Source organism: Saccopteryx bilineata, chromosome 10 (assembly GCF_036850765.1).
Source record: "Saccopteryx bilineata isolate mSacBil1 chromosome 10, mSacBil1_pri_phased_curated, whole genome shotgun sequence".
Classification (NCBI taxonomy): domain Eukaryota; kingdom Metazoa; phylum Chordata; class Mammalia; order Chiroptera; family Emballonuridae; genus Saccopteryx; species Saccopteryx bilineata.
The window spans coordinates 65486296-65508870 of record NC_089499.1 but is presented as its reverse complement, the minus strand read 5'-3'; the positions used below and the strand labels follow the sequence as shown (position 1 = coordinate 65508870).

Below are 22575 nucleotides of genomic sequence, written 5' to 3'. Positions count from 1 at the left end.
TTGTTGAACCATATTTTTTTATTTTTTACAGAGACAGAGAGAGTCAGAGAGAGGGATAGACAGGGACAGACAGACAGGAACGGAGAGATGAGAAGCATCAATCATTAGTTTTTCGTCCCTCATTGCGACACCTTAGTTGTTCATTAATTGCTTTCTCATATGTGCCTTGACCATGGGCCTTCAGCAGACCGAGTAACCCCTTGCTTGAGCCAGTGACCCTGGGTCCAAGCTGGTGAGCTTTTTGCTCAAACCAGATGAGCCCGCACTCAAGCTGGCGACCTCGGGGTCTTGAACCTGGGTCCTCGGCATTCCAGTCCGATGCTCTATTCACTGCGCCACCGCCTGGTCAGGCTGAACCATATTTTTAATACTATATTGTGTTCATGTAACTTTGTAAGAAGAGTCTTTCCAACGATCAGAGTAGGGAAGATACTCACTGAACTCACAGAATCATGCTCAACAACAGTTCTACTCTGATTAACATTGTACAACACCAATGTGTAGTAAGTATTTGAAAGGAAGTAGGTCAGGTTCCACAGCAGTTCATTTTTCAAATTTCCTACTGGAGGAGGTTGGATTCTGTGATCAGAAAGGCTCCTTCCGGCTGCTGCACAGTTTTATGAATATTCAGTTTTCATAGTAACAAAATGGAGTTGTCAAAACTTCTGATCATAGTAAATATTTGGCTTGGCCAGGGCAAGGCATGGCATTATTCTGTGAACCAAATCTGGTTCTGATGGTCAGTGAAAAATGCCAATACAGCAAAGCCTCATGTTTGAACCTTGGACATCTACAACAAACAAAACTGGGCCAAATCCACAGAATCAATTTAAAAAGGGGCAAACAAGCTGAGGTTGTTAAATGATCTGCCTTCTGAACAGAGCAGTGTGTGCTAGACCTGCTGGTTCAATGCTGCCCCAGAAGCTGTGTCGTCCTACTGTTCATGCTTCCTAAGGCAGCAGTGCAGGCAGCTGACAGCCATACCTTCTCCTCCCTGTTGAGCTATCAGATAGTTGTAGCAACCAGAAGGTAAATGTCTGTAGTAGAATTCCAAAAAAGAAACATTTTTACTGGTATCACATGTATAGTATATTTTCCTATCTTTTTTTGAAAGTCTTTTTACTTCATTCATGTCACAAACCTAAATTGCCCAAGCGAGCTCTAACTACATCTTCTCTCTGCTGTCCAAAGATGCTCATCTTTTGGGTGGTATGGCCCTGAAGGGACATTTGGCAATATCCAGAGACATTTTGGGTTGTCATGAATGAATGGGATGCTATTGGCATCCAGTGGATGGAAGCAGGGCTGCTGCTGAACCACCCACTGTGAACACACAGCCCTCAACAGAGAATAATTTAGGCCAAACTGTCTATAGAATCAATGCTGAGAAACCCTGCCACAGGCATGTCACAATAGTTCCCGAGGATTCATAATTTATTTAATCACCAAAATTCATTGCACATCTCTTTTAGCTGATGGGAGTCAAGACAAAGCCCTCGTCCCAGTCGAGTTAGAACTGGCACCCCTGCTCTCTGAATCCCTAGACTCCCAAGGTAAAGAAACAACGCTTAGATACTCTTCTGAGAAAGCCAAGAGAGGAATATACACACTGACTCTGTCTATTCCTAGCAGGAGATAGAGCCTGAGCTGTGGAAAATCACAGAACCAAGCAATCAGAACCTATTTTCACATTCTCTGAATTCTAAAACACCCTCCCACAGCATACAGCTGGAGCTGAGAACGCAGCATGGGACAGAACAAGTTAGGGAGTTTGAACAGTTCCATCGGGAGCTTTCCCTCCGATTTAGTGATTTCACTGTAATAATGGCTTCATTTTATTGAGCATGCATTATTTGAAAGGGTTTTACATATGTTATTGTGAGCTCTCATAGCAATTCTGCCAAGTAGGCATCATTACCCCACTTTACAGATTAGGAAACTGAAGGTTAGTGAGCCGGTCTCTAAGTAGCAGATCTGGATTCTTTCTCTGCTCTGTCTGGCTCTGATGCCCATGATCTCCTCATGGACAGGGAGGGATGCCTATCAGTAAAAACCAGTCAATATCAGCCTGGGATGTCACAAAGGACAGCTCCTGACAAGTCCTTCTCTCACCCTTCCTTAGACTACCGGCTCCCCCTTCATGGGCCTGCCCTGTGCACTTGCCTATCATGCTCTCTGCTACCATCCTCCATCGAGCCACTGAGAGAGAAGCTGCAATGCAGGAAACCCTGGTAACAATGATATCCAAAATATGATACAAGGAACACAATTCAGGAAGAACACATCTTCAGGTTGTTTTCTGGGGCTGGCCATGAGAGGAAAATAATTTACCAAGCAAAAGCCCCAGATGGGCTGTAGCAGAAAGACAGGAAAGCAGAAGGGGTAAAAAGATGGTTTTTGGAATCAAAGATCTGAGTTCAAGTTCCATTTCTGCCATCACCCAGTTGTGTGACAAGCCTGAATCTTCTGCCCCTCACCTTCTCTTTGAGCACAATGCTTTGCGACTTCGACTACTGAGCTAATGCTGTAGGAAGCATTGCCACAGCTCCTGACCTCTAATAAGCAATTGTTGCTGATGTCATTGTCACCACCATCATTGGCACAAGGAGCAGATGAGAAAGTAATCAGAACTGAGACACCAAGCACATTTTTCTCACCTGTAAGAAAAAGAGTAAAAATTCCAAGAAGTCTGTGAGAGTTACACACACAGCTGAGAAGCTGCTATATTTGGCCTCACAAAAGCAAGCCCATCAAGTGCCAGTCTCTCTGGGCTTCAGGCCATAGCTAGAGCAAAGGCTGCCTCCACATGATGTAACTAAGCCAGAGCCATGATGCTTAAGGCAGAAGTGAGAAAGGATCCTTCTAGGTCTGCCAAGTAGATGATTAGCAGAAAGATGTCAGGGCAGGGCTTAGTGTTTACTTAAGACCAAAACTTCCCACTCCAGCTTTATAATACTCCTGTGTATCTTCAACTTAATAGTGGAATAATAGGAAAAGCCTCTTAAGATTCTCTATGTAAAACTGGTTAAAATTCCTTTCCATTTGTGTAGCTAGGAAGAGGCAGAAAGTCCAATAAGGTTGAACCAACTGTTCTACTTGAATGGTTTTAAGCCATCTAAGCCCCATTTACATGCAAAATTGAATATGTTATTTATAACTCTTCTTTATCTACTCATTAAAGCAAGTTCCTGAGAATCTCCACAAGACAAAACTCTTTTACCTCAACTTCAGTCTGAAATGCTTGAAAACATTTGATCCTCCCCCTTAGTCAGTGGTGGGATTCAGCTGGTTCGCACTAGTTCGGCAGAACCAATACCTAATTTTTTGTTGAGTTCAGCAAACCAGGTGTTAAAATGGCACTTGTGATCAGAGTTCTCTCTAAGGTGGGTGCCTGGGCAGCTGCCCAATATAGAAATCACAAATTTACATTCCTTACTCTTTTTTAACATTCATCTGTACAATAGCATATTCTAAGCACCTTGTAATAATGTTTATTCGGTCCACAGGTGAAAAAATTGCAAGTGAGGATGCCAATTAAGAAGCAATGTAGGAATATCTTAAATAATTTTTATTGTTTTTTGTTAGGTATTATTTAATACAGAATTTTTTCATTAATATTTTAAAACTCTTATAACAATCTAGTTTTGTGTGCCTCTTTTATTATTCTTATTTAAGTATTAAATGCATGAAATAATATACTACCTTTCAGTATATCTTTTTTATACTTAAAATGGTCATTAAGGAAAAGAACTGGTTGTTGAATTACTGCTCACAAAAATTAGGGGATATTTCAAAATTAATATAAAGCGATAAAATATCCCCTAATTTTTGTAAGCAGTATATTTGAATCTCATCACTACCCTAAGTTAAGAAATATTTACAGAGCCTTTCAGAAAGTGGTGCAGTGGATAGAGCATTGGACTGGGATGCAGAAGACCCAGGTTCGAAACCCCAAGGTCGTTGGCTTGAACCCGGGCTCACCAGCCTGAGTGCGGGGTTGCCAGCTTGAGCGTGGATCATAGATATGACCCCATGGTGGCTGGCTTGAGCCCAAAGGTCACTGGCTTGAGCCCAAGGTCACTGGCTTGAGCAAGGGGTCACTCGCTCTGCTGTAGCTCCTTGGTCAAGAAACATACGAGAAAGCGGTCAATGAACAACTAAGGTGCCACAACGAAGAACTGATGTTTCACATCTCTCTCCCTTCCTGTCTGTCCCTATTTGTCCTGCTCTGTCACACAAAAAAAGAAAATTTACTGAGCCTCCAATAACTGAGGAGCGTACATATTGTGTGCTACATGCATGCATTTCATCCTCATTAAACCCCATAAGGTAAATAATGGTTGCAACTCTACTCAACAGATAAGCAAACTAAGTTTGAGGGCAGGACTTGCCTAGAGACACATAGCTGGCTAGTGGCAGAACTGTGACTTGAACCAAGAGTTGCCTGCCAATGGTGATCTTAGTCACTAGACTAAACTGGTCATTTACTGCATGACCCATCATCTGCTTGGTGCCACAAACACAACTCTGAACCAAACATAGTCTCAACTCTCCTACAGCCTACATCTTCACTTCAGACTTCGCAGTCCAAACATGCCTTCCCCACTATACCCATCCTTAGGGTGCAGGCTAAATTCGTGAACAAAGCTCATCGGGACAGAGGCTTTTGTAAATTCTTAAGGAAATTACCTTAATCATGACCTGGCTAGCTCTTAGTGGGCCACAGCACCACTTAACCACTGAACTAAAGGTGTGGAGATGCTTCTTACAATGGAAAGAAGCTGAAAACGTTTCACCAAATCCAGCCTGCATCTATGCCACTCAAAGTGTGGTCCCTTGACTGGCAGCTTCACCGGGGAGCTTCTTAGAGATGCAGAGTCTCCAGGCATCTCTTAACACCTGCTAAATCCCAGGTTATTCACATATACATTAAAGTTTGAGATATGCCTATGTCATCTAAATCAAGGCACCATAAGAAATGCTAACATCTCAGGAAGTAATAGCTCATGAATTATAGATACCATCGTATGAAAAAAGGTAAACATCACTATTCTAACACATGCATTTTTTCATTAGTCAGAGAGATTGAGACAGTGTTATCATAAAAGTAAAGGACGATTCTATAAATACGGTTTTTAGACAGGGCTCTCCTCTCTCCCTACAAATTTTGAAAGTGGAAGTCCTTGGCTTAATTATCTTCGATGACACTGGTCCTTGGTTTCCTTCTTTGTGAAATTAAGTGGTAGGCCCAGATTACCTCTCATATCCTGTCTAGCTCCTGTATTTCAGATATGAAATATGGGAGAATTGTGTCCCATTCGCTGTCCATGGGATGCAGTGTTCAGTGCAGTTGGGACCCCAGGGCTTGGGGGTCACACAGTACTTAATTCAAATCCTGTTTCTGATCTGTATTAGCTGTGTGACTTCAATTAAGTGACTTTTCTGGCCCTCACTGTTTTCATTTATAAATGTTGCTGATATGTTCTACTTAAATACTGTGAGGATTTTGTGGATAATTATGCACAGTACCCAGTCTAGTACCTACCTAGCACCCTGAAGTAAATGGAAGTTAAAATTAATAGATTAAGGTAGAAAAGGATGTTTAAAACTTTACATGGTACAGTATTTTCAGTGAACGGAGACAGATGGCCAGTATACATGCACACAAAATGGCTGATGAAAGAATGAACGATGATGACACTCCACCTAATTGGTCATCTCATTTCAGTAAAGAGAACAGTGCTAGGGGAACTACTAAGCCAGGAATATGTCTCCTAAAAGCCAGTCTTCTGGTTGAATTTGCCATCAAGCTTAGCTGTCGGAGGGAAAAATCTGCTCAGGCTCATGATGAATGATGTCCCTTATAGATCACTCCTTTAAATCACTTCTAGACAGATTAATTTCAATCACTTTTAGATAGATCTGCGGCTTGTGGTGACAGCAGCTTGCTGTTTGAGAAAGAGTCACAGACAAAAATGATTCAGGGCCTATCGTTAACATTTAATAATATATCCATGGAAACTATATAATCTAAATGGTTTATTTTTGCATTTTTACTAGATGTTGGTTTTGTCCTGCTTCCATCTATTTGTAACTCCTAGTCTACAAGCTCCTTAACAGTAGCAACTGGTACTGGTTTGATCCTGATACACAGTTAATCCTTCAGCACATGGCGGTTGGCTGAAAGAGAGGCATGGCTATGTCAGAGCTGACAACAGAACTAAGCAAGGCCAGGTTTTGACCTGTCATCGTGGCAGATCACTAAAGTCTTGCTAGCTGTCTGAGGTTTAGAAACAAGGAAAAGGCATCTCGAACATTGAAAGGAGGAAGTTTATTTTGGAACAGTTAATCCCGGGTTAGAACTAGTTAATACTGGGTTAGAACTAGTTAATCCTGGGTTAGAACTAGTTAATCCTGGGTTAGAACTAGTACTAACCTTTCTGAGTGAGGATGTTTAGGAGCCACAGGCCTCCTATCAGCAGAAAGCAACCACTGACCCAGAGTTGGACAGGCCGTGAGCCTCACTCAAGGCCCTTCCCTGTTTGATCAATCCAGAGACCTGTGTCCCTTACAGGAAATAAAATCCTAGGACTTTAACAGAGATTGTAGGTTCAGAAAGGCAAGAATAGGGGGGCACAGGAATAGCTGAGATGTCAGCCACTCTCTACCTCTCAACTATGGCCTTTCATGCAGCCTCCTGCCCTCACCTGGTCCCTGGTCATTCTATAAACAAGGATAATTTGGGGATCTTCTTTGTGAAGCCTGGCCTACCTCCACAGATGAGTTTTGTTATTATGGAGCACACTGTGGAATGCATTTGAGAGCATGGCACCCTGAATGGTGGGGCCATCTGGAACTCAGTACCTTGCTGAGCTCATTACTGGTGCTGTTGAAGCGTACAGCATTTGAGACAACATTCCTGGGAGGCCCAGGTCCAATGCTGTCGTCATTTTTGCATTCTCAGCACCCAGAACAGTGATTAGCAACTAATATGCTCAATTAACTCGATCAATAAACAGAGCAGTCATTCTCAAGTTTTGAGGCCTAAGGCATTTGTTGGAAATGCACATTCTACTCACAGGTCTCACTAAGTCTGAGCAAGATGGTAAGCCTGAATTTTAACAAGCACAGCCAGGTGATTGAAGGTAAGTGGTAAGGGACTACACCTGAAGAAAAATGGCGGGGTGCGGATAAATTCTGATGGGTGGGGCTGGTGGGAGATGGCCACAATGGTCCACCTTCATTAATAAAACACAAAACACAAGAACACAAATGCTCACTAAGCATCTACTATGTACATTGAATTGCACTTCTAGGAGTCAGACAAGGAGCAGTTAGAGCCTCATGATCAAGGAGGGACAGAAAAGGCATCAATGACCCTTAAATCAAAAAGTGCTGAGATGACGTCAGAGTAATGGCGGAGTAGGAAGCGATACCGATAAATCTCCCCCAAAACTCAACAAGATCTTCAACCAGAAACAGAAAAACCTATACTTGGAGCCTCCAGATGCTTCACAATACACCCGAAGGTATGGTCGAGTGAAAAATTGGCTAAATATATAACCAAATCCTGAAGGAAATAGGGAGTAAGAAATGCTCCGCCTTCCTCACTAACCTAAACAGGGCGGCTTTCTCTGGTAACTGTGAATATAGAAACTGAGGCGGGCAAAGGGGGTGAATACATCCAGGCCGCGCACAAAAGGCCGAACCAGGCTGTGGCACGAAGATCCTAGCGGAGGAAAAACTGTTCCTGTGGCAAGCCGGGCAATACAAGCTAACACTTGCGCCAAACCCAAACAAAGAAAGACAAGCGGGGCAGCCATTTTACCCGTTCTCCTGGTTGGTGCGCAGTTAGTGGGCGAGAGATCTCTTCCTAAGCCCCAGAAGTGGGTGTCCGTGTTGCCCCACAGAGAGGCAGGGTCAGAGGCCTTTCTGTGGGCCAAAAGCAGAATCTCTGGGCAGCCCCAGCGCCCTGGGAAAGCCGCGCACGGGAGGGAGCGAGAACTAATTCCAACGGTGGAAATTTTCCGTGCTGGTGAGGGTTTCACTCAGGGAAACGCGGCCGGCCTCATATCCTGGTGTGCGCGCGCAGATAGGTAGTGAGCGATACCTCCGAGTGCCTCGGCAGGGCGCGCCCGTGTTATCGCACAGAGGGGCAGAGTCAGGGGCCTTTGTGTGGGCAAAAGCGGAATCTCGGGCCGCCCCAGCGCCTTGCAAAAGCCGCGCACGGGGACGGAGCGAGAGCGAATTCCAGCGCTGCAAATTTCCATGCGGTTGGGGGTTTCACTCAGAGCGTGAGACTACTGGCCGGATATCCTGGTCTGCGCGCGCAGATAGTGAATGAGAGTTTCCTCCAAGCACCCCGGAAGTGGGTGCCCGCCTGTGTTACCCGACAGAGTGGCAGAGCCAGAGGTCTTTGAGTGGGCGGAAAGCCCGCCTGATTATGCTAGCAGCTCTGACTGACTGAGCCTTACCCAGAGCCCTGTGCTGAGTGGAAATAGAGTGGGGAGTTGCCAGCTCTTTGAACCTCTTACTATCCAGGCAGAGGCAGCAACAACCCCATAGCTGGATTATCAGGCTACTAATTGAGGAAGGAAAGACTAGGAGAAAGGCTCCAGGAACACGGACTCTCTCACTGTCGGAGCCTATGAAAGCTAATGAGCCTTGACTCCCAACGAGACTAAAGCACAATACATGACATTGCCATAGAGACTTATCAACTGCAAACCTCTACCTGAGCGTGCCAAAGGGGCAGAACCTGGGGTACAGAGTCACCGACCAGGAAGAGGGAGAGAAAAGAAAAAACAAGAAGATAACCTCTCAAAATCAAGAATAATCTGCAGACTTTATAACCTATCCCATTTTATTATATTTGTTCGTTTGTTTCTCTTATCTTCATTCTTGATACTTTTTTTCCTCCTCCAATTTGGCCGATTAACTCTCTGTGGGTCTTACTCTCTCCTCTCCTTGAACTACACTACCCATAAGTGTTACATCTCCCATTATCTTTTTTCTCCTCTTCCTTTCTCTCTATGAGGGTTGCACTCCAAAACCCTTAACTCTCTCTCTCTCCTTTCTTTTTTCTTCTTTTACTGGTTCCCTCTTTTTTTCTCTCTCTCTCTTTCTTTTCTCCCTCTATATTACTTTCTTCCTTTCTCCTTTACATCTCCTCTCATTCAAACCTCAATAACAAACAAATTATCTTATCTGGGACTCAAACCTATGTTTGTGGCATTTTGGGGTTTTTTACTTCACCTTTTTAACTCACTAGCAGTGCTCCCATCCCTGGCTCTCCATATTATCTAGTTCTTGTTCCACTAAATACAATAGTAATTTTTTAATTTGTCCCCCCATTTTTCCGTTTTCCTCTTATTCCTCTCATCATAACTCTTAGACAACACCAACACCTAAAAGCAAATCATTTTATTCTTGACCCAAATTTTTTCCTTATTTGCTTTCTGTGGGTCCATACCGCCCCCCTTTTTTTTTTTTCCTTTTTTTTTCTTTTTTTTTTTTTTTTTGCCCCTTTATTTTCCCCAATTCAGGACCTCCATCACAGGCATTGTTTGTTATAATTCACAGTTCACCACAAGATTTTCTCAAAAAAAAGGGGAGAGGAGAGGAAAAAAGGAGGGGGGGAATAATTTCCTTTTTTAAAAAATTATTATTTTATTTTTCTTTATTTCATTATTAATTTTTTTTTAAAAAAAAACTCTTTTTGATTTTTTATTTTTTTTAACTTTTTATTCTTTATTAAATCTCATTAATACTATCAACAAAACCACCCTCAGATGCCATTAAGGAAGAGAAAATCGAATATCATGGATACAAAAGAAAGAGAGGTAACACAGCTAGATGAGGAAAAATCTATGGAGAAAAAATTTAATATATTGGAAACCTTGGAGCTAAATGACAGAGAATTCAAGATAGAAATCCTAAAGATCCTCCGAGATATACAAGAAAACACAGAAAGGCAATTTAGGGAGCTCAGAAAACAACTCAATGAACACAAAGAATATATGTCCAAAGAAATTGAAACTATAAAAACAAATCAAACAAAGATGAAAAACTCAATTCACGAGCTGAAAAACGAAGTAACAAGCTTAGCTAATAGAACAGGTCAGATAGAAGAGAGGATTAGTGAAATAGAAGACAAGCAACTTGAGGCACAACAGAGAGAAGAAGAAAGAGACTCAAAAATTAAAAAAAATGAGATAGCCCTACAAGAATTATCTGACTCCATCAAAAAGAATAACATAAGAATAATAGGTATATCAGAGGGAGAAGAGAGAGAAAATGGAATGGAGAACATACTCAAACAAATAATAGATGAGAACTTCCCAAGCCTGTGGAAAGAACTAAAGCCTCAAATTCAAGAAGCAAACAGAACACCGGGTTTTCTTAACCCCAACAAACCTACTCCAAGGCATATCATAATGAAATTGACACAAACCAACAACAAAGAAAAAATTCTCAAGGCAGCCAGGGAAAAGAAGAATACAACATATAAAGGAAGGCCCATTAGATTATCATCAGATTTCTCAGCAGAAACTCTACAAGCTAGAAGAGAGTGGACCCCAATATTTGAAGTCCTGAAAGAGAGAAACTTTCAGCCACGAATACTATACCCATCAAAGCTATCCTTCAAATATGAAGGAGAAATAAAAACATTCACAGATACAGAAAAGATGAGGGAATTTATCATCAGAAAACCCCCACTCCAGGAATTACTAAAGGGGGTTCTCCAATCAGATACAAAGAACAAAAAAAAAACAGAGCCACAAGTAAAAGCTCCAAGAAGAACACAATAAAACCAAATTTAAACTGTGACAACAACAAAAAGAAAGAGGGGGAGAAGATGGAGATTAACAGTAGCAAAGGACGATGGAGTGCAAAAGTACTCACAAAATAGTTTGCTACAATGAACAGGGTAGGGACCCTTTTCATTACTCAAAGGTAACCACCATTGAAAAAACCACCACAGAAGCACATGAGATAAAAAAGATAGCAACAGAGGAAAGATGTATGGAATACAACCAAATAAAAACAAAAGATAGAAAAACAAAAGAGAAGGATCAAACAAGACACAAAACTAACAGAAAGCAAGATATAAAATGGCAATAGGGAACTCACAAGTATCAATAATTACACTAAATGTAAACGGATTAAACTCACCAATAAAAAGGCACAGAGTAGCAGAATGGATTAAAAAAGAAAATCCAACTATATGCTGCCTACAGGAAACTCATCTAAGTAACAAGGATAAAAACAAATTCAAAGTGAAAGGCTGGAAAACAATACTCCAAGCAAATAACATCCAAAAAAAAGCAGGTGTAGCAATACTCATATCGGATAATGCTGACTACAAGACAGGAAAAGTACTCAGAGATAAAAATGGCCATTTCATAATGGCTAAGGGGACACTGAATCAAGAAGACATAACAATTCTTAATATATATGCACCAAACCAAGGAGCACCAAAATATATAAGACAGCTACTTATTGACCTTAAAACAAAAACTGACAAAAATACAATCATACTTGGAGACCTCAATACACCGCTGACGGCTCTAGATCGGTCATCCAAACAGAGAATCAACAAAGATATAGTGGCCTTAAACAAAACACTAGAGCACCTGGATATGATAGACATCTACGGGACATTTCATCCCAAAGTGACTGAGTATACATTTTTCTCCAGTGTACATGGATCATTCTCAAGAATTGACCATATGTTGGGCCACAAAAACAACATCAGCAAATTCAGAAAAATTGAAGTTGTACCAAGCATATTTTCTGATCATAAAGCCTTGAAACTAGAATTCAACTGCAAAAAAGAGGAAAAAAATCCCACAAAAATGTGGAAACTAAACAACATACTTTTAAAAAATGAATGGGTCAAAGAAGAAATAAGTGCAGAGATCAAAAGATTTATACAGACTAATGAAAATGACAATACGACATATCAGAATCTATGGGATGCAGCAAAAGCAGTGATAAGAGGGAAGTTCATATCACTTCAGGCATATATGAACAAACAAGAGAGAGCCCAAGTGAACCAATTAACTTCCCACCTTAAGGAACTAGAAAAAGAAGAACAAAGAAAACCCAAAACCAGCCGAAGAAAGGAGATAATAAAAATCAGAGCAGAAATAAATGAATTAGAGAACAGAAAAACTATAGAAAAAATTAATAGAACAAGGAGCTGGTTCTTTGAAAAGATCAATAAAATTGACAAACCCTTGGCAAGACTTACCAAGGAAAAAAGAGAAACAACTCATATAAACAAAATCCAAAATGAAAGAGGGGAAATCACCACGGACACCGTAGGTATACAAAGAATTATTGTAGAATACTATGAAAAACTTTATGCCACTAAATTCAATAACCTAGAAGAAATGGATAAATTCCTAGAAAAATACAACCTTCCTAGACTGAGTCAAGAAGAAGCAGAAAGCCTAAACAGACCTATCAGTAGAGAAGAAATAGAAAAAACCATTAAAAACCTCCCCAAAAATAAAAGTCCAGGCCCTGACGGCTATACCAGCGAATTTTATCAAACATTCAAAGAAGACTTGGTTCCTATTCTACTCAAAGTCTTCCAAAAAATTGAAGAAGAAGCAATACTTCCAAACACATTTTATGAGGCCAACATAACCCTCATCCCAAAACCAGGCAAGGATGGCACAAAAAAAGAAAACTACAGACCAATATCTCTAATGAATACAGATGCTAAAATACTAAACAAAATACTAGCAAATCGAATACAACAACATATTAAAAAAATAATACATCATGATCAAGTGGGATTCATCCCAGAATCTCAAGGATGGTTCAACATACGTAAAACGGTTAACGTAATACACCATATCAACAAAACAAAGAACAAAAACCACATGATCTTATCAATAGATGCAGAAAAGGCTTTCGATAAAATACAACACAATTTTATGTTTAAGACTCTCAACAAAATGGGTATAGAAGGAAAATATCTCAACATGATAAAGGCCATATATGATAAACCATCAGCTAACATCATATTAAATGGCACTAAACTGAAGGCTTTCCCCTTTAAATCAGGAACAAGACAGGGTTGTCCACTCTCTCCACTCTTATTTAATGTGGTACTAGAGGTTCTCGCCACAGCAATCAGACAAGACAAAGAAATAAAAGGCATCCATATCGGAAAAGAAGAAGTAAAGGTATCACTTTTTGCAGATGATATGATCCTATACATCGAAAACCCCAAAGAATCCACAAAAAGACTACTAGAAACAATAAGCCAATACAGTAAGGTCGCAGGATACAAAATTAACATTCAGAAGTCAATAGCCTTTCTATATGCCAACAATGAAACAACTGAGAAGGAACTCAAAAGAATAATCCCCTTCACGATTGCAACAAAAAAAATAAAATACTTAGGAATAAACATAACAAAGAATGTAAAGGACTTATATAATGAAAACTATAAACCATTGTTAAGGGAAATTGAAAAAGATATAATGAGATGGAAGAATATACCTTGTTCTTGGCTAGGAAGAATAAATATAATCAAGATGGCTATATTACCCAAAGCAATATACAAATTCAATGCAATTCCCATCAAACTTCCAATGACGTTTTTTAAAGAAATAGAGCAAAAAATCATCAGATTTATATGGAACTATAAAAAACCCCGAATAGCCAAAGCAATCCTAAAGAAAAAGAATGAAGCTGGGGGCATTACAATACCTGACTTCAAACTCTATTATAGGGCCACGACAATCAAAACAGCATGGTATTGGCAGAAAAATAGACACTCAGACCAATGGAACAGAATAGAAAGTCCAGAAATAAAACCACATATATATAGTCAAATAATTTTTGATAAAGGGGCCAACAACACACAATGGAGAAAAGAAAGCCTCTTCAATAAATGGTGCTGGGAAAACTGGAAAGCCACATGCAAAAGAATGAAACTGGACTACAGTTTGTCCCCCTGTACTAAAATTAACTCAAAATGGATCAAAGATCTAAACATAAGACCTGAAACAATTAAGTACATAGAAGAAGACATAGGTACTCAACTCATGGACCTGGGTTTTAAAGAGCATTTTATGAATTTGACTCCAATGGCAAGAGAAGTGAAGGCAAAAATTAATGAATGGGACTACATCAGACTAAGAAGTTTTTGCTCAGCAAGAGAAACTGATAACAAAATAAACAGAAAGCCAACTAAATGGGAAATGATATTTTCAAACAACAGCTCAGATAAGGGCCTAATATCCAAAATATACAAAGAACTCATAAAACTCAACAACAAACAAACAAACAATCCCATAAAAAAATGGGAAGAGGATATGAACAGACACTTCTCCCAGGAAGAAATACAAATGGCCAACAGATATATGAAAAGATGCTCATCTTCTTTAGTTATTAGAGAAATGCAAATCAAAACAGCAATGAGATACCACCTCACCCCTGTTCGATTAGCTATTATTAGCAAGACAGGTAATAGCAAATGTTGGAGAGGCTGTGGAGAAAAAGGAACCCTCATCCACTGTTGGTGGGAATGTAAAGTAGTACAACCATTATGGAAGAAAGTATGGTGGTTCCTCAAAAAACTGAAAATAGAACTACCTTATGACCCAGCAATCCCTCTACTGGGTATATACCCCAAAAACTCAGAAACATTGATACGTAAAGACACATGCAGCCCCATGTTTATTGCAGCATTGTTCACAGTGGCCAGGACATGGAAACAACCAAAAAGCCCGTCAATAGATGACTGGATAAAGAAGATGTGGCACATATACACTATGGAATACTACTCAGCCATAAGAAATGATGACATCGGAACATTTACAGCAAAATGGTGGGATCTAGATAACATGATACGAAGCGAAATAAGTAAATCAGAAAAAACCAGGAACTGCATTATTCCATACGTAGGTGGGACATAAAAGTGAGACTAAGAGACATTGATAAGAGTGTAGTGGTTACGGGGGGGAGGGGGGAATGGGAGAGGGAAAGGGGGAGAGGGAGGGGCACAAAGAAAACAAGATAGAAGGTGACAGAGGACAATCTGACTTTGGGTGACGGGTATGCATCATAATTGAACGACAAGATACCCTGGTCTTGTTATCTTTGAATATATGTATCCTGATTTATTGATGTCACCCCATTAAAAAAATAAAATTATTAAAAAAAAAAAATAAGGACAATAAAGTGCAATAGCATTAAAAAAAAAAAGTGCTATAAAAAGTGCTGCAGAAACACAAGGTTCTGGGCTTAACCTGCTGGGACAAGGGGCTACTGAAGGACAGCTACAGACTCTTATCTCAGTAAGGCCTGGTATGATGGCAGCTTTTCAGGCAGACAGAGGGGAGAAGGGCGTCCCAAGCAGAAGAAACATTGTGAGAATAATCTCAGAGGCTGGCAAGTCCATACTTTATCCAGGAAAAGAACCAGTAATCTGCTGTTACCAGAAAGAATGGACAGGCTGTGGTACTTTGTTGTTGGGGATAGGTAAGCCATGAGGCTTAGAAGGAAGTAGATTTCATATTAAACACAGCAATATGGAAATCTGTACCATTATCTCTAAGTTTATAGTTTTCACTTCTTTTAAAGCTGAAGAATGTTATTTCCAAATTAAAGTGACCCATTTGTAAAAACAAACAAACACAACAAAAACAATCTGAGCTGTGCTAGTAAAGTCGGGGTGAAGATCCAAAATTTCACCCATCTGGCACATGCAACCCCACAAGCAGAGGCACCTGTAGGTGGTGAGAGACAGAGTCAAAACCTGTTGCAGTAGCAGAGGGGGCAGGCAACCCTCGGATGACAAGATCCAGTGTCGTTTAGGGGGCTGACCCTGCCAACCCAGGTCGGGGAGGTACCTGGATAAGTGGAAACTGGAGTCAGGTAGCTAGTGAGGACCTGGGGCTAGAGAGAACTGGGCCTGTAGAGAGGGACATGGGGAGGAGGGTCGGCTGAGGCTTGGAACAAGCTTTCCACCAGTGAACCAACAGTCGCAGTACAGAACTGGATGAAGGAGGGTGTTTGAGAGAGAAGAGGATTCAAGGGACAAATGGAAATTCCAACTTTGAAAAATGTGTAGGATGGTACAGCACGTGATAGGTAGTATGTGTCCGGAAATGAGGAGAGAGGTCAAGGCTAGAGACGCAGATTTGCAAATGATAAAGTAGTACAGACCCACCATGGCAGAAGGCCAGTCTCTGCGGACAGAGTTCAATGACGCCCTTCAGTGCAGGCCAGCTTGTGCTAGGCCTGGTCTAGGAGCTGGGACAGAGCAATGGATAAAGAACCCTGTGAAGCTTGCATTCTAGCGAGGGAAGACTGGCAAATGGGGCTAGTCCTATTGAGAAAATAAAGCAGGTTTGCCATATGATGGGGAGTGTGTGTCTGAATGTGCATGCCATTTTATATCAGTGCTCAGGGACGATCTCCCTGAGAAGATAACATTTGAGAAGAAGCCAGAAAAAGAAAAGAAAAAGCAGAGGTGCTTAGCAGATGATGGAAGGAAGAGCATTTCAGGCAAAGGACCATGCTGAGGATGATGGAGAAAGAACAAGGGGCTAGAAGGGTGTGGGCAGGAGGGGAACAACAAGCAGACAGAGGGAGGAAGCTGTCCTGGGTGGGGGCAGAAGATGCTGCAGAGTCTAGGAGCTGGGACAGAGCTGTTATAATCACTTTGGCTTTTGCTCTGTGTAAAACAGAGAGCAGAAAAGTGACATGCTTTAACTTGGGTTTTAAAGAGACCACTCTGGCTGCTGTGATGGGAATGGGCTATAAAGGCAAGGGCAGAAGCAGGGAGAGCAGTTTTTCACCCAGGTGAGAAAGGTGCAGCAAGCCAAGGTCTAGGATGCAGGTCAACACACTTTAATGGTAGAATCAATAGCATGTGTTGATAATGGATGGCGGAGCCACAGGAGAGAGGAGAAATGGGGAAGGTGAGGAGGAGTCACAGATAACTGAGATGGTATAGAACACACTGAGGTCGAATGTGCATTAAACATCCACAGGGACACAGGAGAAGCTGAATTTGCAGTGTCGAGTTTGGGGCATCACCGGTGTACAGATGGAACAGAAGGCCTTGTGACTGGATGAGGTCACGGATGTGGATGGAGAGATGGCTGAAGACTGAGTCCTGTGGTTAAAACTCACAGGAAACGGGGTAACCATGTGATGAAAACAAAGCAGAGATACACACAAACAAGAGTGACTTCCAAGAATCAAGACAGGACAGGGCTCTAAGTATCCAGAAAACAGAAGGAAACTTCATTCTATACCCTCAACCAAAATTACCTCCCATATGCTTAAATCCAGAGTCTATTTAAAAACAACAACAAAAACCCCCAATAATTTCATATTGGAGTTTACTACTAAAAATGCAGATAACTCCACTGAGGAGTCTAATTCAACCACAAGGAGAATGAATGAGGTTGTTGGCTTATTCACACTGAATTCATCAGATAAGCTGCTCTGGTGGCTGTGGATGGGATGTGCAAGAGGGAGGGGGAGGCCCTGGCCGGTTGGCTCAGTGGTAGAGTGTCGGCCTGGTGTGCAGGAGTCCCGGGTTCGATTCCTGGCCAGGGCACACAGGAGAAGCGCCCATCTGCTTCTCCACCCCTCCCCCTCTCCTTCTTCTCTGTCTCTCTCTTTCCCTCCCGCAGCCAAGGCTCCATTCGAGCAAAGTTGGCCCGGGTGCTGAGGATGGCTCTGTGGCCTCTGCCTCAGGCGCTAGAATGGCTCTGGTTGCAACAGAGCGATGCCCCAGAGGGGCAGAGCATCGCCCCCTGGTGGGCATGCCGGGTGGATCTGTCTGACTGCCTCCCCGTTTCCAACTTCGGAAAAATACAAAAAAAAGGGAGGGGGAGCAAGCGGTTAGTAACTTGAGAGCATGAAACATAAGTGTTAGAAGTTAACATTATTTAGTATTTATGTGTCAGTGTTTCATATTCATGGCTCCCATTTAATCCTCAGTCACAGTCCTATGAGATATGTCCTATGATTATCCCCCTACTACAAACAATGAAAGTGAAGCTTAGGAAGGCTAGCTCACTTGTCCAACATCACAGCAGGCTGAATGATAGGACAGGCCAGGAGATAGATACTAAAGGGGAGCTTTAAGTAGCGGGAGGCCTTTGGATGATGTGGAGCTCAAAACTGATGTCTCTGGTGGCAGATACCAGCTGAGAACCTTACCACTCTCTCTAGAATCTTGTTCTCTAGGGGAGAAAGTTGTAAATGAACCTCGAGAACTCAATGTGTTCATTCCCCAAAGCGGAAGGGGCAGCCTACATAAAGGTAATGGGGATACAAGGAAGTGGAGAAAGTTCAATAAAAGCTATGGGATGACTGATCAGGAAAATGAACTCATGTGTGCAATGTTGGAACTAGTTATAATTTCTAAATTAATAGTCATTTTTATTAAAGATTGGGACACTGTTACAATAATAGTGTGTTTCACCTGACTTCTGGCTTTCAGAGAATGAAAATGTGCGAATGTATAATAGGAAAGCTATAGTTTGTCTTCATTGAAGTTACCATGTTCTTATCTTAAAGGATACCAAATATTCTTAAGAAGTTGTGTGTTGTTATATAGTCTTAATATTAGACCATTTATAAAGTGCTGCCTGTTAAGTAGACTAATTTTTGACCTGTTTAAAAAGAAACTCTCTGATACTGTTCCCACCATTCAATAGTAGTCAAAATTTAGACCACAGGTTGAGGTTTAACTCCTCGGAAACAGACACCAGTTAACAAGCACAGTTACCGCACACCCCTTAAAACAAAAACACCATGATTTCATTTTGATAGTTTGCCAAAACCACACTTGTTATGACAGTAAAATGCTCTCTTAGCATCCCAGAATGAAAGTGAAAATATTTTGGAAAATAAGACGTGCTGTAGCTTCCCCATCTCCAACTTCTTCTTTGGGTGGGGATAAGACAATGACTCCAAGTGTGAATTCTTATATACTGCCTACAAAAATTAGAGGGTATTTCAAAATGAATACGAAGCGATAAAATATCTCCTATTTTTTTGTGAGCAGTATAGATGGGTGCTAATTCCAACAGGAAGAAACAATGAACTTGTCTTCCCTAAAAAGATGAATATCACTTTTAAAAAGTCTTGAAGCATTTTATACAAAGCCTATTAAGACCACATTGGTGTCTGTAAGTACATTTCATAGAAAACTGTCACATACATTTCCTCCTAACAGTTAACCATAGCAGATACAGTGCTATCAAAAGTTTCATAAGCTCTTGGGACAACCCCGGGGTGTTACGTTGGACATCCACTATAAAACAGATACTAAAAAAAGACTTTGTATTCATCAATTTATCAAAAATTTCCTGTGCTCCTACTGTGTGCCAGGCACAATTCTAGGTGTTGAGATAGAGCAAGTGTCAAAAACAAAGTCTGTGCTTTTGGCCCTTAACAAAGGAGAAGTGTTGAGGGGCTGAGACAGATTGAAAGTAAACAGATACATAATAATATACTGGTACCATTAAGCACCATAAAGAAAAACAAAGAGGGCGGAATGGTGACTTGTTGCAGGATGGGGTACGCAATTTAGATATGGTAGTCAAAGGCATTTCTGAGAACAGCACACTTGAGCTGTCCCTTGAGAAAAACAGTCTCCACTTTACTGACAAGGTGAGGTATTGTTCCCCATTGAATTCCAGCGCCCAGCAGGTGTGTGGCTCCGTAGTAAGTGCTCAGAAAAAATGCCTGCCCAGTGGAGGAGAAAGAACTCAAGGAGGGGTGCGGCTGCCTTGTTGGGCGCGGGGTGCAGGCACTGCGTGCTGTCCAGTACCAATACCGCACTCTGCCAGGGGCGGGTCAGCCTTCCCCAGCGCCGTCACAGCCAAGGTTGTGTCCCTAGCTCCCAAGCCACCACCCAGCCCGAAGCTCGCCCGCCGTCATTCTTTTAAAAGTAACAGAAAAGGAAAGTGCGGCCGAAACTTCAGGGGTTGCGCCTGTTCTCTCGCAGCCGCTCGCCCGGCCCACGCCGCGGCTTCCGATCCTGCTCTGCGCCGGCCTCAGCGGGCGGAGGGGTCCGGCGGCAGAGAAAGCGACGGCGCAGGCCGGCGCGCACAGCGGGGCCCTCACCTGTCCAGCCAGAAGGTCCAGGGCGAGTGCAGCGGGATCCCGCCCGGCTCGGGCGGCAGGACCGGCAGCTGCTGCAGACCTGGCGGCAGCGCGGGGGCGGCATCGGTAGCGGCCCGGGGACTCGCCATTTTCCCCGCCCCGCCTGCCACACCAGCGGACAGGCGGACCGCGGGGCTGGCGGCGGCTGAGTCACCCTGCCGGCCCACGCGCCTGGCCCCGCCCCCCGCCGGCTCACGCGCCTGGCCCCGCCCCCCGCCGGCCCACGCGCCTGGCCCCGCCCCCCGCCGGCTCACGCGCCCGGCCCCGCCCCCACGCCGGCCGCCCCGCCCACGGCCTCGCGGTTCGGCGGGGCGAACAGAAGCTGGCCAGCACCGAACGAGGTGGGGGCCAATTAGGCACGGAAATGGGCACGGACCCGGGCAGAGCAGCGGCCTATCAGGGTAGGGGAACAGTACCGGTCAAGCGGCTAATTCTGCAGCCAAACTGGAGGTCGACAGTTGAATGGAGGGGGCTACAGAAAGATGGAGGAATGACTCCACGGTGGGAGGGAAGGAGGCCTAGTGGGTCAAGTTGGCAGATAGTTGGACTATGAGTGGAGGGATGAAAGGGAAGATAGAGAGAGGTACAGATGGATGTGACAGACAGATGCAATGGGCCCCTCTGGCCAGATAGATAGAGACTGGGATGCCCAAAACTGCCCATAGAAAGGGCCAGAGTAACAAGGCCAAGAACCACGGACTCAGGCATGACGTTGTAACAGGTCAGCCTTGCATTCCTCATGGTGACAGCATTTTCCACTTCACTGATTTGAAGGGACTAGAGCCTCCAACTCACCCTCTCTGGGGTCACCATATGCCATAGCCATGGTCCCAAGCCTGACCCAAAGTGTGGCCAAATTCAAAGGGAAGTTCCCAAAGTTGGCGGAAGTTCTCTAGGCTTGCCCCAAAGCACCTGCAAGGAAGGAGGAGGAAACCAGGCAGTCCTGAACAAAGTCCTCTGCTTTCCGCACCTCTGAATAAAGAGGAAGTCCCTATGCCAGAAGATTCTTGAGGGATCCTCTTGGCACAACCCCTTACAGGTCTCTGTCACTCTCTCAAAAGAAAAGGAGAGGTGCTAGGACATAGGCATGGATACTCTCTTTAACCCTGAATTTCTGGATCCACCCTCCCTGGCCTTGAACAGTTTCAGCTCCTCATAGATTTTCCACCTGGCCTAACATGCATTGTGCTCTTCGCTTGAGCATTCACTGGGATGAACCAGAAAAGGAGCTGCAAATTCAGATGGGTTCAGGGTCATTACAAGAATCGTAAATGCCTATTACCAATCCCGGGGTAGGTGCCTTCCCCAAGTATTCAAGTCCCGATAAAATGACAATGAAAACAAGACTATTGCTTTTTGACCCTTGCTTCAAATGTAATTTCTATACAATATATGATGCTTGAAACAGTGACAAAGTCCTTCCAATTCTCAGATACTGGAGGTCCTTTGGTTAAATGCATTTTTAAAAACTTTGCCTTTTATTTTTTCAAGAAAATACATATATGGTATTGTTTAGGCTGTTCTGAGCACTTTATACTTAATCCTCACAACAATCCAATAATGAAGGTACTATTATTGGCCCATTTTATCGATGAAAAATGGAGAAGTTAAATTAACTACAAAATCACACAGTACGTGATAGAGCCAGGATTTGAACACAGGTATTCAGACAACAGTCAAGGCTTTTAAGTGCCAGGTTCTACTGCCTCTCTAACCAAAAGATCTAACAGGTCTACGTAGTAAAAGTAAGGAAATGAATAGGAAGTCTTCCTTCATCCCAAGGCCATCAGTCTTCCTGCTTAGAGGAAACCACTTGGAACAGTTTCCTTCCAGAAAACACAAGTATGCACAAAAAGCATGTATCTAAACATATAAATTGTATACCTACCTATAGCTTTTATAACAGTAATAGAAGCATTTTATATCATTGCTGCAATCCTTATTTTACTTAACATTATATATTTGAACATTTTTTTCCATATCAAAACATATAGATGCTTTAAGAATAGCAAAGTAACCCATTCTAGAGCAGTAATATCATTTACTAGTCCTCAAGATTTCTGTGGTGTATAATCATTTTCTTTTATAAATAATGCTACCATAAGCAATTTTGCATTTGATGTGTTTCCTCATCTGTACAAGTTTATTTCAGAACAAGCTTGGAGAAATAAAATTTGTCTTATATTTAAAATTTTGATATATTTTACTATATTATTAGTTTGTAAATAATAATTGATTCTGAAAATTTATATTTACTAAGTAACATTTATGTTTACAAAATTCTAGAGGCATTGCTGGGAAGAGAGCTTTGCTTTCTAATGGTTAACACTAGTCAAACTGTCAAATTTCACTTCTTCCTATGTCCTTTAAAAACACCCTCAGCAAGACAGGGGGTTAATTTACAAGTTTTATCTG

The 22575-nt window shown here is 42.3% G+C and overlaps 1 protein-coding gene across 3 annotated transcripts in view; it reads right to left on the bottom strand.

Moving 5' to 3' along the window:
- The window catches only part of EIF4E3 (eukaryotic translation initiation factor 4E family member 3), an 88981-nt gene extending 68657 nt beyond the window's left edge, over positions 1 to 20324 (bottom strand). For all 3 annotated transcript variants that reach the window (XM_066245838.1, XM_066245837.1, XM_066245839.1), the window contains exon 1: positions 20122 to 20324. In XM_066245838.1, the coding sequence (XP_066101935.1) occupies positions 20122 to 20249 (128 nt within the window). In that variant the 5' untranslated portion in view covers positions 20250 to 20324. The remainder of the gene's footprint in view (positions 1 to 20121) is intronic.
- Positions 20325 to 22575: the final 2251 nt, after the last annotated feature.